The sequence below is a fragment of the Pezoporus flaviventris genome, unplaced genomic scaffold, assembly GCF_033815535.1.
Source record: "Pezoporus flaviventris isolate CSIRO_AGI_PZ_B2104156 unplaced genomic scaffold, CSIRO_AGI_Pfla_v1 ptg000007l, whole genome shotgun sequence".
NCBI lineage: Eukaryota > Metazoa > Chordata > Aves > Psittaciformes > Psittacidae > Pezoporus > Pezoporus flaviventris.
Genome location: NW_026892555.1, coordinates 43,376,886 through 43,393,800, shown reverse-complemented (window position 1 = coordinate 43,393,800; position 16,915 = coordinate 43,376,886). Strand labels below are relative to the sequence as shown.

General features: G+C 41.5%; 1 protein-coding gene across 6 annotated transcripts in view; it reads right to left on the bottom strand.

The window, feature by feature from the left end:
- Window positions 1-16,915, bottom strand: part of NOL4 (nucleolar protein 4) — a 203,208-nt gene that overhangs the window by 86,927 nt on the left and 99,366 nt on the right. For all 6 annotated transcript variants that reach the window (XM_061448563.1, XM_061448566.1, XM_061448564.1 and 3 more), the window contains one exon: window positions 469-752. In XM_061448563.1, the coding sequence (XP_061304547.1) occupies window positions 469-752 (284 nt within the window). The remainder of the gene's footprint in view (window positions 1-468; window positions 753-16,915) is intronic.

The following is a 16,915-nucleotide window of genomic DNA, read 5'->3' as shown; positions in this document are numbered from 1 at the left end:
CACTTAGCATTCATAACAATTAATTCTACAGACATGCAATACATGTAATGAGATGGTCATCTATAAATATACATAGATATATGTATCTCAGTGTATTATACATACATATATGTATCACATTATATACATATTTTAATATATATATATTTCAAATGGGTAATGTAGACAGTTCTCAATAAATTCATGCCTGATGGAGAACTGCACTGATTTTTGTCATTGTGTCAGCACGCTATACATGCCTATATATATGTGTTCACCCATGTACAACCACATATACTTAATGTACGTATGCATCATATATGTGTAACAGAGCATACAAATCTATGTATAGCATCGGAGTAATGATGTGACAAACATTAGACACATTGCATTAGGTGCTTAGCTGGCAATAACCTTTAGTTTGGCCTCACAAATCTTCTCCTTTTCTAAGCTACGCACTTATATCTGGAGCATGTGGAAGCATCTTACCTTGCTTCCATTTTCTCTTGCCTCCCGTTCCATCTTGAGATCAGAAATTAGGAGAGTCTTGTATTTGTTCTTTCCATTACTGCTGTGATCATCTAGTCTGTATTCTGAAGTCAGCTGAGCAGAGAGGGGACTGTCACTCAGGTTCAGAGGCTGCTCATCCTGCTCCAGATTTGTTTTGCCATTACTGTTGGTTTCTGCCATCTCCCTGCAGTGTGTTCCCCCTGAAGCATTGGAACTGTGTCCCACGGTCTCATTGCCATTAAAACTCTCTGCGGCTGAATCATCTATTAAAAAATATATATTTTCAGTCACATGCCACATCATCATCTCTGTCCAGTTCAAACATAATTTATACCTTCACAATGTTTTTCAAAATAGAATGAGAAAGGTTTATATTAGTAGCACCAGTACATTTCTGCAAAATGTGCATACACACTCCTCCACATTTTCAAGTAAAAACTTTATGTAAATTCATAAAATATTACTAAGTTAAGGGAAATGGTCTGGGCTGACACCTTAGTGTCACTGTGTACACAGAAGATAAGTATCACAAAGGATTCTTAGGGACAAAGTGACAAAGTCTGCCTTAATCCATCTGCCTGCCCATATGTCTATGGATCTATTTAGATTCTTATAGCATGCTCATTACTGCAGTATTGCATATTTCTGAAATCAACAGAGATGCACATGGTACGGAGAGAGAGTCTAGTTCTCAGGTTTTAAGGGTGCAGAGAAGCATATGTCATATCCATAAACATCCTCTTGTACAGATACGATGTAAATACATCTGATGTATTCACTGCTGGCAGTAGAGATTACACTGGAAAAGCTGACTCCAGAAACAAAGATCCTGTCTTCATTTAGTTCAGATGCTCATTCACTTTGCTCACTCATCGTGTATCATAACATATTTTTAAATACTTCTCAATAAATGATGAAATTATCAACCTGAAACTTACATCTGTAAACTCTGGATGTCTTGTTGTTACCCCTAAATTTTTACAGCTGAAATGTGGGATTAATATGTGTCTTCACATGCTTATGGGTTTGTGGATCCTGTCCGTCAGCACTGGAATTTGCCACCTGTGCTACTACTCAGCCCTTCTTTACTTCTAAACAATCTTTTGGCCAGCAGACAGTGAAGTAAAACAGTTCATCCTTCAATGGATTAAATGGCAGCAGAATTTGGCCCTCAATTTATTCCTTACTTCTTGTTTTCTATAGCACCTCTTTTTTGGCAACCTACATGGGTTTGCTAATGGTGCAAACACCTGCTCAGGCCTCTACAAGCCTATGCTTGTGGCAGAGAGTGAAGCTGGAAGCACAATTGGGGGATTAGCAGCCAGGAATGTGTACAGACTGAAACTGGAGATATGGGATGAGATGGACCCTAATAGATTAGTACCTTAATATACCATCTGCTTTTGGGCCCTTCTAAACAACTTCCATGGAAAAGAAACAAACACATCTATATACACATGGAATTTAAAAAAACATCAGGACACATTCTTTAAAGGATGTGCTCAGAAATATTCATGCTTGAAACTACATGATTAACCAAATTGTTGACTCTCCATCATTATTACAGTAAAAATCAACTATTCACCACCCTCAGATCAGAATTTTAAAAGTGAAGAAAATATTGTATTAATGGGTAATGATCCAATTCAATTAAGCACTTAGAGAGCCACAGACAAGCAATCAACATTAGTGGCTTACTTGCTGTACTCATCCAGCATTTTTATGTCATAAAAGGACTGAGCACAAGTTATGAACATATTTTTTTTAATTCCTTTGTTTTATGAACCTGTAAAAAAACCCAACCTAGTTTCATGAAAATACATAATAAAAATCATAATTTAAATGCATTTTTAAAGGAACCTTTTGTTTGTTTTATAAAATACTTTATAATTATTGACTGCAATAAAAAATAAAGCTGTATTTTGGTTTGTACCACTTTTACATTACCTCTTACAAATACAAGTTTATATACAATAAATGACATAACATTCCTAGAATAAGACTTTTAAAGTGTACAGCAACCCAACTTGCAATAGAACAATGGAAATTTTCTGATTTAAAAACCTGGAGCTGCTTAAGAATTTCAGCTATGTAAATGATTTAGGTGAGCAGGATTTACCCTTAATAAACATTCTATTATGCCCCAAGACATGTCTTACAAATATAACACATTAAAAAGGGTAAAATTCCAAAAGCAGTTTTAGAAATAAATATGCAGTTTTATTATTCTGAACTAGAAAATGGCATTCTAACATTGGGCCCTTTAAAAAAAAAAAAAAAGAAAAAAAAACGAATAAGAAAATATCCATATTTACAACTCATTTTAACAGCTCTGAGATATCAGAAAGAATTCCAGGATTCTTTATTTAAGAGAAAAACCTTTTGGTTACTGCTAATGTGTATTTAGAACTGTTAACAGATAATTGGCTTCTTGATTATCAGTTTAACAAGTGACAGTTAGTTTCAATTTAATTAAATCAATTACTGAATGGGTCACGGAGTGAGGGATGCCCCTCCCTTTAAAGGGCTCAGAAAATTCCCTGCTGTTGGGAGGGAAGAGAGAAACGAGTAACCAGAGGATGCAAAGAGCCACCTAAAGTCTGGGGGGCATTGCTTGCTCTGCAGCACAGAAGTCTGATCCCTAGGGAAATTCTTTGTGCCAGCACTTGAGCATCCTGGGTTGTGATGAGGAGTTGCTACCAGGATGTAGATGGCTTAATGGGAATGATGGAGTAGGAAGAGAGCTGTGCCTGGAGCCAGATCCAGGAACAACCAAGCCCAAAGCAAGGCCATTAGTTTTGGTTTGTAATCATAAGCAATAATGCTTCTTCCAACTCTCATTCCCTCTCCCACCCCTCCATGTGATGACTGGTTGACAGCTAAAACACATGTATGAGAATGTTACAATGCAAAAGAAAAAAAAATAAACACATTTTTAATATTTGTTCTAAAATATAACCCTTGAAAAAATTCCTGTGATGAGTAAATGTGGTCAAACACTGTAACACTTCGAAAAATAAGACAGTATTTACATCATTTTGGCTTTACTTAGCAAAAGCTTAGCTACTTGATGACAAATACTTGTTTTTATAGCCATTTAACCTTGCTTGTTAGAAATGGGAACTACTGTCTGTCAGGATAATGTTCAGGAGAATAGCTACAATGGCTATAAATCACATTTTTGCCAAGTAAATATAAACATGTATTGCCATAAAAGACATCAAGAAAAAAAAAATAGTGGTTTAGTGCTCGTAGTTCGTAGTTACCAAGGTAACTAAATTACAAGGTTTAGTACGTTTCTCATCCCTGGGTAGCTGGTCTATTTTTGCCAAGAATAAGGCTACTCTAAAGCAAGAGTTTCGGAGGTATTAGAAACAGACCACATCAGGAATTACTGATCGGGGGGAAAAGGCAGGAAGGTCTGGCCCAGGAGAGTTCACCCTCGGATACAGGAAGCCATGGCTGCAATGCCTCCCAGTCCTGCTTCTGGCTGCTTGGCCAATCTATCCCACTCCTAAACCCACGGTGACTGCAAGGGTCATCACATGGCTGCCAAGGGGCACGGCTGGTCTGATGGAGACCTGTCTTCAGACCATCCTCCCCTCTAGCAACTGCCTCTCTGGGGCAGAAGATAAGATCTCACCTCTTCACTGCTCCCAGCACGGCTGGTGAGAGGGGACTACGCCTGCACTTGCTGGGTAGGGGCCAGCAGTTTGCTTGCAGCTTTCTCACCTTTATTTATCACAACACCTCGGTAACAATAAATTGCTAATGCTGAAAGCCTGTTCTCTTAGCAAGTATTTTTTCCTGCACCCTGCAGAGGCAGAGGCAGCTTAAGGAGAGCTGTGTGCTGGCCCAGGGGTGCTGAGGATTTGTCCAGCTGTGGCTGGCCGTGACTGCTTCTCTGGGGCAGCTTGCCAGCAGCTCCTCTTTCATGACAAGGACACCACTAATTGCAGTACTGGGGGAAAGAGGTGAAGGGCTCTTCTCTGGGGCAGCAGAGAGGCTGCAGGAGCACAGCTGAGGAATATGGTGGCACCCTTTGGACCGCTGACATCATGGTGGCAGTCTGGGGTTGCCTAGGCCCAGCCCTGTCCCTGTCCTTGCTTAGGACCCCATGGAGGCCAGGTCCATCCCAAACCAGTGCCTGTGGGGCACCAGCCATTAAACTGCTGCTGACCCAGGAAGCCAACCAAACTGCAGCGGCCTTCCCTGGCCATCACTTCAGCACAGCCGTCAGTCAGCAGTCACTCCTGGCTCCCTTCCCACAGCTGCTTGATGAGGGGAAAATTAGAACTCCACCTTGATCAGCCTACATCTGGGAACCGACTGCACCACTAGTGCAAGGACAGCATGTTTTCAAAACACGCTTCTTGTCAGAACCACCACCGTAAGATGGGAAGCATCCAGGGAAGCATGCCGCACATCCTGGGAGCTGAGAAGGGAGGAGCAGAGAGTTTCCCTCCCCTCCATCAGGGCAGTCACAAAAGAGGCTGTGGGATGACCTCAGATCTTCATCACTTCCCAGAGACACCGCTATCAATGCATCAGCCATGGCAACGAACGATGGCCTCATCAAACACTGCTGCTTGCTCAGGACAGGACACATCTTTAGGAACTGTGCAGTTTTCAAACCCTTACCCCAGAATACTCAGTGACTGGAAGAACATCTACAACCAGTTTTCTTACTTCAGCCTGAAAATGGAGAGCCTGACTGCAAAACATGTATGTTTCACTTCTCAAGAACAGTCAGCTGGTGCCTCACCTACACAGAGATCCTCCTCCAGGGATTAAAGAGCATCACCCCTCAGAGAAAGACTCAAGAGCAGAGGGAAGGTATCTTTGGATCAGGTAGCAGCTGCCTTTTGATGAAGGCTTAGGCATGGAATTCCCACTCATGGACCAGTATTTCCTAAGCATCCTGATGCCAAGACCTGCTTCTCCTGCTTTTCACAGAGGTCCACACTGATCCTCTGCTCTGACCAATGCCCTTTGGGCATCTTCAGTCCAAGTACTTTCTGTGCTAGGGGTAATTCTCAGAACAAGAACTGCAGTAGGTCTCCTACTTCAAGTTAGTTTCTTATTATTCATCGCACTTCGTTAGAGCTTCCAGCTCATGGTCCTAGATCCCCTTGAGGCCAGCTGGACACAAAGTGATGCCAACTTTGGTTTTGCACACTTGAGAAGTCCAGGCTCCTGCCTGAGAACTCTCCAGGCTCATGGCAGTCACCACTGGGTTAGCTTTTCCCCCTTCTGAAGTTTCCTTTTGAAGGAAACTTGGAAATGGTGGAAGAAAAGACAATGCCAAAGAAAGCCCAAGCAAACAGATGCTACGAATATGAGCTTTGATTCTCAGAACTGTTGTATCCTTCAGTTTTCTGCCAGACATTTGCATTATCACAGCCTTAACTTCTGCCAAAACCCAGTTTCTCTGTATTTAATACCTTGGATTCTGCAAGGAGATTTCCATGACAGTTGATAGCTTAAGAACACTTCGATTTAGAACAGGAAATCACTTCTTAATTCATAGGTTATATTCCCCTACCAAACTATGTCTAGATTTATGAACAGGCATACATATTTAGCTAGACTTAGAGATTCTTCTGTTAAGGGTTATAATAGAGTTCCTCCACCCAGAGAGAATCGTCTTTAGACCAGATATGTCAAATGCTCAATACCACTCTCAGTAAGAATGGTTTCTTAAAGGAAAGCAAGTTGAAGTGTGATCCAAATCTGGCTGGAACAGCAAGTCTCTCAAACACCAGTTTTCTGAGAGAACAAATTTAAGATCTGAACTCTGATACAAGTGTCATTGAAATACTGTGAATCTCAAGTGCAGTTACATATACCTAACTCTCACTTGTCTCCTTGAGAGAAAAATCTCCAGATGTTTTAAAGGATCTCTTGCATTACTCGGAGAAATCATTTTCATGCTATAAATCACCTAGACTTTTCATATTCCTTGCAGGTAAGTTGGGAAGGTGTCAACAAGACATTCTACATAAAGACAGATCTCTGAATAAATCCTCTCCCTCTCTCAAATTAATTTTCAAGCAAGAATTCAATTAATATTTACAGGATGCCTAAATAGTTTATACAGATGAGATTTCAGCTACCTGAAACCTACTGCATATTTAACTAGTCAGCAATCCATAGTGTTGGCCTTCCGCTCTGCACTGCAGCATAGTGTGGCACAGTCCTACAACCATACAGCCACATGGAAGTGCTGATCTGCTGAAAGGACAGATGTGGTGATGGGTCAGGGAGCTAAGAAACCCTCTCATCAACACTAAGAATGAATCAAGAGCCACATGATACCAAAGCAGCTCTAACACAGCTCCTGTTTTTGCCATGAAGCAAGGCAGATGGCCTGCTGGGGGAAAGACAATTAACCTTTGAGCACCTTTGGCTCTTTTGAGACATTCTGACTACATGAGGGCATCCCACAAGCCAAAACCATTCCTGATTATAAAGAGTCTGATTAATCACACTAAATGAACAAGGCAATTGCTGGGGCAACTTCGTTCATTCTGCTCTAAGTGAAGATGAGAGAGGGCCCAAAACAAACATTGATGCCTGCAGACTCCAAGGCAGCACGCACCCAGGTTAAATGAACACTTTGAGTGGGTTGCCTGTTGACAGAGCAGCAATCTCTGAGAGCAGCAGTTACTGTAAGGTAACTGTTCTTTCTAAAAGGAGGAGATTAGATGTGAATGAGCTGAGTGGGATGAGTGAGACTGAAGCTGCTGGCTGCGCAAATGCAGGCTGTCATAAAACCCACTCATAAAGTTTGTCTGTCAAAGTCCTGTGTGAGAAGATTGCTTTCATCAGTTTGGGCCAAACACCACCTTACACCCTTAGCAACCTGGTTCATTTGAATTGAATCGCTTGCAAGGGACAGTACTGCAGACCAAAGAGTGACAGACTGCAGACCAGTTTTGAGTTACTATGCTGTTCTCTTTGACCTTTGGCTTCAGTATTGCATGTAGGTTGGTTTTGGTAGTTTTGGGGTTTTTTTTGTATGTTAAAATACTTTAATGAAAATAATATGCTGCATAAGCAAATATTTAAAAGGAAGTTAGTTACATTCCTTCCTAGCCCCATAAACCCAAGGCATACTCATAAACCTTCCTAGCAAGAGCTGTTAAAAAAAATGCTCTCTACAGGTGGCAACTGACAGCAGGCAGTTTTGGGAGAGGAACACCATGAATCAGACAAAAGGTGGTGTAGAGTGCTGACTCACAGAACTTCTGTAGTATGAAATAATTATAGAGACTTTTCTAAATGAACTGATAAAAAGGCGAGGTCACATTTCACTCCCACCACTTTTCACAAGGACTGTTTAATACCAATTTATCACAGTTATGTATTCGGTTATGCTTCATTTACATCACAAGTAATGTTTCAAGCACAAGTTCAATATAAAACTTTAAAGCCAGTCAAAATCAACTATATCTATTCATCTTCTCCATTTCCTTTCACAATATGATAAAGAACAGGGGTTGAATTAATGGAAGTACAAAGGTGATTTCAGAGCCTCTATTATTCCCCATTTCATAAAGCATAAGAATAGTCATAGTTGGTCAGATAAAAAATCCATTTAGTCCAATATCCTATCTCCAGCAGTGGCTATTAGGAGATGTTTATGGAATAAGGTAAGCAAATACAATTTTTTCACCTATGGCTTGCTGAGCCCTTAATAATTTTCAGCTCAAGGTCTTTCTGATTTGGATGTGGTTTTTAGTAACATACTGACACTCAACAGATTTCTTTTCCATGCAAATATCCAGTCTCTTTGAATCTCTATAAACCTCAAGTACCCTTCTCTACTCCTCGAAAAAGTTACTGCCTCTATTTCAGTTTCCACTAAAATGTCAGTACCCTGACAAGGAAACAAGGAACAGTAACTAAGAGGAGGGCAAGAGCCTTTCCAGAGAACAGTCAATGTGCACAGAGCTCAGTCCCTTCATTAGCAGTGAGACTGCAATTGCTCTGTTACAATACATAGTAATTGTCCTTTTCATCCGACCTCACTAATGTTAACATTTTTTTCTCCTTTTGATACATGTAGCTCTCCTGATGTGATTGGCTTCTGTGAATTCAGCTCTGGAGCTCACTGCACTGAAATTTGAATCTGGAATGTCCATCAGTTTCAGTGCAACGCCAATCAAAGAATCTCTCACTGGTTTCAGTGGCAGAACACGTCAGGAACTACTTCATATGATCACTCATTGTATGCATTTATGGGGAAAAAAAAAGGAACAAAACAAACTACAAAACTAATCTTTAGCACTGTCAATAAGAGTACAGTAAATTTGTTATGCACATACACATACACAGTGTAATCAGCGTTAGCCAGGCTGTAACTCTGATTTCGTTATCAAACAAACCCCTAAGTAATTCACAATTTTTCCATGGATAAACATCTCCTCTTGTTGGAGGCACAAAACAAACAGATATTTTACTCAGTTATAACATTAAGTAACAGAACAGTGAACAACTGCCACCCCATGACATCAGCAACTATCAGCAAAATAATACTGCCCTGTCCGTCACAGTGTTATAGAGGGCTTATTTATAAAGCTTTGTGAGTGACTGCATGCTTACTTAGCCCACGGAGCTACTGTCCCTGCATATACACAACAAGGAGATGAAGCAAGAATGGCTTTTAGGAGGGTACTGCACGTGTAAATAACCAATTGAATAGCTCACTGGGTGCACAGTAGTCTTATTATCACTATGCATCTAGTTTGTACTTGTGCTTTGGCATTTCCTCTTCAAAAGACAAAGCCCTCATTGCGTCTGGGGAGAAAAAATCCCTGGTTTCCCCTTTACTCTGGAGAAACTTCTAGGGCACTTTTTGTGGCAAAGGCTCTAACAAGAAGTCCTCAATAGAGAAAACTTGCAATTCTTCTTAAAGTTTTTATGGTACATATAGGATCATATTTGGCAGGAAAGATGTTACCTGGCATTGAGAATGTAGCCTAGAGCACCATTTCTAAACAAATATTGCAGGAACAAGTTCTCAGCCTGATATGAGTGATTTCAGGGGTACTGCCTCAGACCCTAACCCAAACAGGACTCCACACTACAGAGCTGCTTACTGATACAAAGCTAGGAACTGAGGAAGGCTGGGAAACAGGTGAGCAGGGATCAGGACAGACTAACTTTGACTTTAGAGGTTCACTAAAATTCCAACTATGTACATCACATATCAAAGACGTTTGAGATTGCAACACATTAAGAAAGGAGAAATAAGAAACCTTTTCCTTAAGGTAAGAAGAGGTAACCTAGGAGATCTTAGCCTCTCCTCTTTCTTGTGCAGCATGGAAGAGGCTTATGCTGCTGTAGCTAAAGGCTGCTGTGGGCAACAGCAGCTTCTGCCATTCCTGGCAGCAAGAAGAATCTGGTACTATGCCAGCAACAGACAAAAGAATAATACATAGGTGCTTGTTTGGTACCTAAACATCAACCCAAGTGGGGCTGAAAGGAATTAATTTTAAACCTATCTGCCACTTGGACCTAGTGCATGTGTGTGATGTCATATTCTGCTTCATCACTTCATCAGGATCTCCAGAAGACAAAAGCAAAAGATCAAGTTGGAGTCAGCAGAGGAAATTCTCTATACAATGGATGCCCCAGATACTTTTAATAAAGTCCTTTAAAGTCTAAAACACAGCCTACCAGCTTTAGTGTGTTGAGTGGGGTCACACAGTGATATCACTCTGTACTTCATTCTGGAAGGGTAAAGCCCTGCCTACAAATGAACACTTTACAGCTCTACAGCCCTTCAGGAAACTGCTGCCTGCTCTACCATAAAGGCAGACAAGACTATAGAAAGGCTGGTTATACCCTCTCAACCAGTAAAAATGGGAGAGGAAGTGGGGAGAAGCCTTAAGAGAAAACAAATGGCTCCTTTGAGCTTCATATGTCCTTAGGATCTTTTAACCCAAACTCTGACTTGGTCCCCCAAACTAAGTTCAAAATGCCCTGTCAGTCCAATATTTTGGGTACCTCTATAATACTGACAATAATTTGAGTTGACTTCATAACTCGCAGAAACAATATCTCTACAAGTAGTTCTACTTCATTAGACCCTTCATCATCAGGTTTGTAGCTCTATAGTTCAGGATTTTTTTAATTTTTTTTTTACACAGAAAAGTATAAAGACTTGTAATAAGTAAATTAAAGCCATTTTATTGTTATTTACAACTGCATACTAAAAGCTAGGACATGAAAAATGCTTCATAACTAGAAGTGAAAACATTTCCTACCATCTTCATAATTTTTTTCCTAGTTTTCATTTCATAATGTTGGCAAAATCAACTGTTTTTTTTTTCAAATGATTTGGTTTGCACTCTAGAACACTCTGTCACATCCTTTCCAATCAGTTCTCTCCGCTTATACTAACATTTAGGCTTTCAGGAAAAATTCCTAACTCAGCAGAGAGTAAAATAAGTTCCTCTAATATTCACATAATGAAATTGAGTTTAAGGATAGGTAATAAATATGTAATTGAGAAGAAAAGTATGTGGAATAAGAAGTAGGAACTTACAGTCTGTACTTCACTGCAGTTCTGACATTATCAACAATGAACTAAAACTTCCTTGATACACCCACTTTTCTAATGTTAGTGAATCTGAGAAGTCGGAACACTAAATATCCAAGTTTAGGACTCCATTACGGTTGCTGTTTCCCTATTTGATGACTGCAATGTAATTAATGGTTTTGCTGAGACAGAATCTCAGTGAGTCAAGCATAGGATTTTCGTACAGATAAACTGTAAATTTAGAAATTCAGTAAAGAATTCCAGAGCTTGGAAAGCTGCTATTACAAACTTGAGCAAATAAGCATGTTCAAGGGATATAAATTACATGCCCCTTTTCAATTCAGTTTGCTTTTTATCCTGTCACTTTAAAATGCTTATGGATGTCCATGGCAGCATGTACACTACTATTTCCTGATTCGAGCATGCCTTGGGTAACTACAGTAAGTGGTCTCCTCACTGCTTGAGTAAAAACAGTATTCTGGTCACACAAGGCAACACTTGATAACAAACTTGATGGCCATTCTCCATCTGGCAAGCAAACATTTTTGAATGTTACATCCATTACACTTTGCTAATTTTATTTTTCACTATATCAAATGAAAGTTAAAAATAGTCAAGATTTACAAAGGCTAAGCACCAGCCCAAACACCAGCAAAAGGTGACAACACCTGAACATAAAAATACTACCACAGCGGTAAAGGATATAAGCATACCAGGAGTCTCCCTAGCATGTTAATTACATTTATAAGCATCCAAAAAAGTGAGAAAATAAACAGTGCTGATGATTGGCCTCCCTTTGAGCAGTCTGAAAAGTCTCTCTCATGTACTGAATGCCAAAACTGGGAGATGTACTGGCATTTTCATACACAAGGCATTAGAATCAGGCTGGAAGTTTACAGCAGCTAATATTTTTTTTCCTACTAAAAACTCACATAACTTTGGTTGAAGAATGGCAGATTTGCAGTCTCTGTCCACAAACATCCATGATTTGAGGTCTTTGCCACTATCTTCATGCAGAAGATAGCAGACAACCCAGGAGTTATTAATAATACAGCAAAGTCTCTTCTGCCTTCATTAAAGTCACCACTTTTAAAACCCAACTGCCTCACAACGCTACAGATAGACATGTTGACTTCCAATCTGAGTGGCAAAATTAAAACATGCTCTTCCCTTTTCAGAAATTATTTTCAGCACAGACATCAATGGCAACAATTTTTTTACAGTTCCCAAAATACAGCTGAGCATTTGGCAACACATCATCTAAAAATGAACTAGATAGAATAAGAGGTATCTGAAGACAAAAACGAATGATTTTGCTAGCTGGTCTGTCAGCACATCTCAGGCAAGCCAAGTAACTAAGATTGAATGCCCAGAAACTTCACATAGCCCAAAGGATCTGATAGATAGTTCTGGAATATCCACTGCTATTCCTCACCAGAGCTGTGGACTTGAAATTTGCACTGCCAAGCCACCTGACTAAGCAATGCATCTCTTGTTTCGAACTCTCCCTCCCACTGCAATGCAGAGGACCGAGCTTGGGTGGGGAACAGAGCGAGTATGAGAGGGTGCACTAAACAAAAGCATAACTGAAAGATGGGAAAACTTGAAAACTCTTTGTGCTTGAAAACTTTGCATGAAGACTATCATTTTAAAGTACCTTTCTGAGAAGCTAATGCCAAGAGGAACACTGGGTTCTTGGATATTATGCTATTTTAGCAACTTTCAAAAATTTACTTTTCAGTTAGGGCAGTCAGTTTTTTCTTGCTGAAACATCACTGAGAGCTAGTCTCGAAACCAGATTCCTTAACAAGGCCAGAAAGTAAATGGAATGCCACCCTACAAAGCGAATCCGTGAACTGTATTGCAGTTCTTTGCAGACTAGAATTTTTTTTAAGAAATAAACTGGTCCATGTTTCTAATTCACTTAAAGACCTCTTGTAGCCCAGCAATGGGATAGTCCACACACAGACTATTTACAGTACATGCTTTTCCTGTGCTTTACAGTATTTATGAGGTACCATTACCAATGAAACTTAAGAATATTTTAATCACAGTGAATTCTCGCTAAAATTCCAACTACTATTTACGTACAGATTGTTATTAAAGGTCAGAGCACTAGAAGCGGAAGGAATAAAACCATAGCAAAGAATGCAACTGTGTCGTGGTTTAAGCCCAGCCAGTAACTCAGAACCACAAAGCCGCTCACTCACTCCCCACCACCCCCTTCCCCCCACCCCTTCCTCCCCCTGCTCCCAGAGGGATGGAGGGGAGAATCGAAAGAATGTAACTCCCACGGGTTGAGATAAGAGCAGTCCAGTAACTAAGGTATAACACAAATCACTACTGCTACCACCAGTGATAATGATAAGCAAAATAACAAGGGAAGAGAATACAACCCCTCACCACCTGCTGACTGATACCCGACCCGAGCAGTGATCTAGCCGTTCCAGGTAACTGCCCCCAGTTTCTAAACTGGGCATGACGTGCTGTGGTATGGAATGCCTCTTTGGCTAGTTTGGGTCAGGTGTCCTGTCTCTGCTTCCTCCCGGGTTCCCCTCCTCCCTGGCAGAGCATGAGACTCACAAAGAATGGTCAGAGTAACCATTACTGAGCAGCAACTAAAAGCACTGGTGTTATCAGTGCTGTTCCCAGGCTGAAAGTCAAAAACACAGCACTGCACCAGCTACTAAGAAGGAGAAAAATGACTGCTACTGCTGAACCCGGGACAGTGTCCACCCCTTACCATTCACATCATGCTCAGATCCCACATGTTTCAATATACCATCACTCTTGTCTTACAAATATATATATACATACACACACACACACAAAAAGAGAGATATCATCCCTTAGTGCATGGACCAATCCCTATAAAGCTGCTTAGTTCATCCGGTCCACAATGTCAGGCTCCATATCTTGCAACAGTCTTTCAGAGCAGGAGAGACTGTGTACAGCGTTGTTCTGTTGCCTGCTGATGGCACCACGGAACTCATCTGGTTACTGCTGAGCTCGTCTGGTTTTGTCAAAGTTCATTCTTTGCTGGGATGATGGTCAGAGGGAAGTCAGTCGCTGGTGACCTGAAGACATCTAGTTGGTGGGCTGTAAAAGTATTACACAGCAGGCAACAGCATATAATTGAGTTCATTGGCTTTTTTCCCCTAAAATCAAATCCCCTTGAGGTACACATCGGATTTCCCCATCTTCCCTCATTGCTCACCAAGTATATCCGGGTCCTTGAGCAAAAGCAAAACCATGAGTGGGTTTACCTTTACCTGAAGCAGGAATAACCCAGACTGTCTTCCCCAGCAAATTCTTTATGTGCACCACAGGAACTTTATCCCCTTCTTCAGTATGCAAAAGTTCTGACTGGGCTGGGCCAGCCCTGTTGGCAGATCCTCTGGTGTTGACCAACCACACGGCTTTTGCCACTTCCTCCCACTCAGACTGATTTCAGCCTCCAGTACAGTCAACTCTTGGGATCCTCCTGTCACTTCAGAAACATAAATGGGTTCCACCCCTTGACAGCTTGATGGCATCAGGGTACACTGTGCACCAGTATCTACTAGAGCCTTATACTTCTGTGGGACTGATGTGCCAGGCCATCTGATCTACACAGTCCAGTAAATTCGATTGTCCCCTTCCTCCACCTGGCTGGAGGCAGGGCCCCTCTAATAGTGACCACAGCATTGGTCACTTATGTCTTGTTGACAGGGTTTAGTCTTTATCACAGGAGCTAGAGTAAAATCAGCTTTTCCACTCCATCTGGGAACCTGCTCACCAAAGACTGAAGCTGCGGCTTTAATGGGGTGATCATCCTTGACCTTTGTTCTCCTCTTCAATTCACTCACCCGTTCCTCCAGAGCTGAGGTAGGTTTTCCATCTCACTTTCTCATGTCTTCTCCATGATCCCACAGGTAAAACCATAGGGTGGCCCATGGCATATACCTCCTATATCTTGTCTCTCAAGCAGTAGGATGTCTTTTGTTAATAGCTGAGATGCGGGTTGGTACACGTGGGGACCTAGATAGATAGGATAGATCGTCTCTCAATTGTCTGAACTCCTCAGACACTTTTTCCACAGCGGAAATGATGGAAGGGGTGAGATTGTCTTCGAACTCTCAGAGTTAACAAATCATTTCATCCACTGTTGGTGATACTATGTCATTCCAGGTTATAGCTGCCAATGAGCATGCATATGATGATGGTGCACTCCATGCAAATTTCCACCACATGGGTCATGTACATTCAACTTCATCTGGATCTACAGACGCATCCCATCATTGCATATGATGATGGTGCACTCCATGCAAATTTCCACCACATGGGTCATGTACATTCAACTTCATCTGGATCTACAGACGCATCCCATCATTGCATATGATGATGGTGCACTCCATGCAAATTTCCACCACATGGGTCATGTACATTCAACTTCATCTGGATCTACAGACGCATTCCCAGCATCCAGCCTGTGATAGATCATACCTATAGTGGATGATTCCCTCAGAGACTGGATGCCTTTCTCTAGCACGGTCCAGTTGGCCGAACGACTCCTAACATCGTCCTTGTATGGAAACCTTTCACACCTGCCAAGAGCTGCCTCCAAAGGCTGAGTGACCATTTCTCTTCTGCAATTGCTTTGTCAGTTCCCTCTTCCCTAGCAAGTGATCCCAGCTTCTTAGCTTCCTTACCTTCTAGCTCATGACCATCAGCCCCATTGTCTCAGCATCGGAGCAACCAGGTAATGATGGTTGACAGGTAAAATATTTTTGCATATTCTGTAGCTCAGTTGAGGTCCTGGGTTGAGAAGTCACCTCTTTTTCTTCATCCTCTGATTCACATAATCATAACTCTTGATCAGATGCTGTCCCATGTAGTAGGTGCCTTGGTTCTTCATCTTTCTTCACTGTACAGGTTGCTTTTTGTGCCTCTTTTTTTGCTTTTCCCTATCAGGCAACCGATATTGACACGAATTGGTCCTTTGGTTTAGCTGCAGTGATGATCACTGTGGTTGGAGTGGCTGCAGTATCTGTTGTCAGGGTTGATGCAACTGCTGTGCTTGGGGGTTGAGTAGCACCAACAGCTGCGCTGTCTGTTGCTGTCAGGGTTTGGATAGCTGCTGTACTTGTCACTGGGGTTGGTGTACTTGCTGTGCTTGGAATTGGATCAGCTGCATTGTCTGTTGTAGTCAGAGTTTGAGTAGCTGCTGTACTTGTCACTGGGTTTGGTGTAGTTGCTGTGCTTGGAATTGGATTAGCTGCATTATCTGTTGTAGTCAAAGTCTGAGTAGCTGCTGCACTTGTCACTAGAGTTGGTGTAGCGGCTGTATTTGGAGTTAGAGTAAATGCATTGTCTGTTGCTTTGCCATCAGATCCAGAGACATATTTTCCCTCTGAAGGTGCTGGATGGTGTTGAACAAGGTTCTGTAACCATAGGCTAAGCCCCAGCACATTGCCATGATTTGTCTGTCTTTGGTATGACCAGGATGACAACACATCTCATTTAAGTGTTTTACTAGTTTTTCTGGTTTTTGCACTTGTTCAGTGGTGAAATTCCAAAGCACTGGAGGGGCCCACTGGCCTAGATACTTGCCCATACTATCCCACACACCCTGCCACTCATGGCTGTTGAGTCTTGGGGAAAATCTCTTGGTCCTCCTATATTGTCCTCTAAACCTAGACAAGACCCAAACCCGACTCTGCTTAACTTCTAAGATCAGACAAAATGCTCACGGATAAAACAAACACTCTGTATGTGTGCCAACATGGTGATCCCCATCACAATCAGCAGGCAGGTCTCAAGGGTACCCAAAGGCCATTCAAAACCTTCATAACTCTCAAATGATGCTGTAAATTGTCTGCTGGGAGGGCTGGGAGC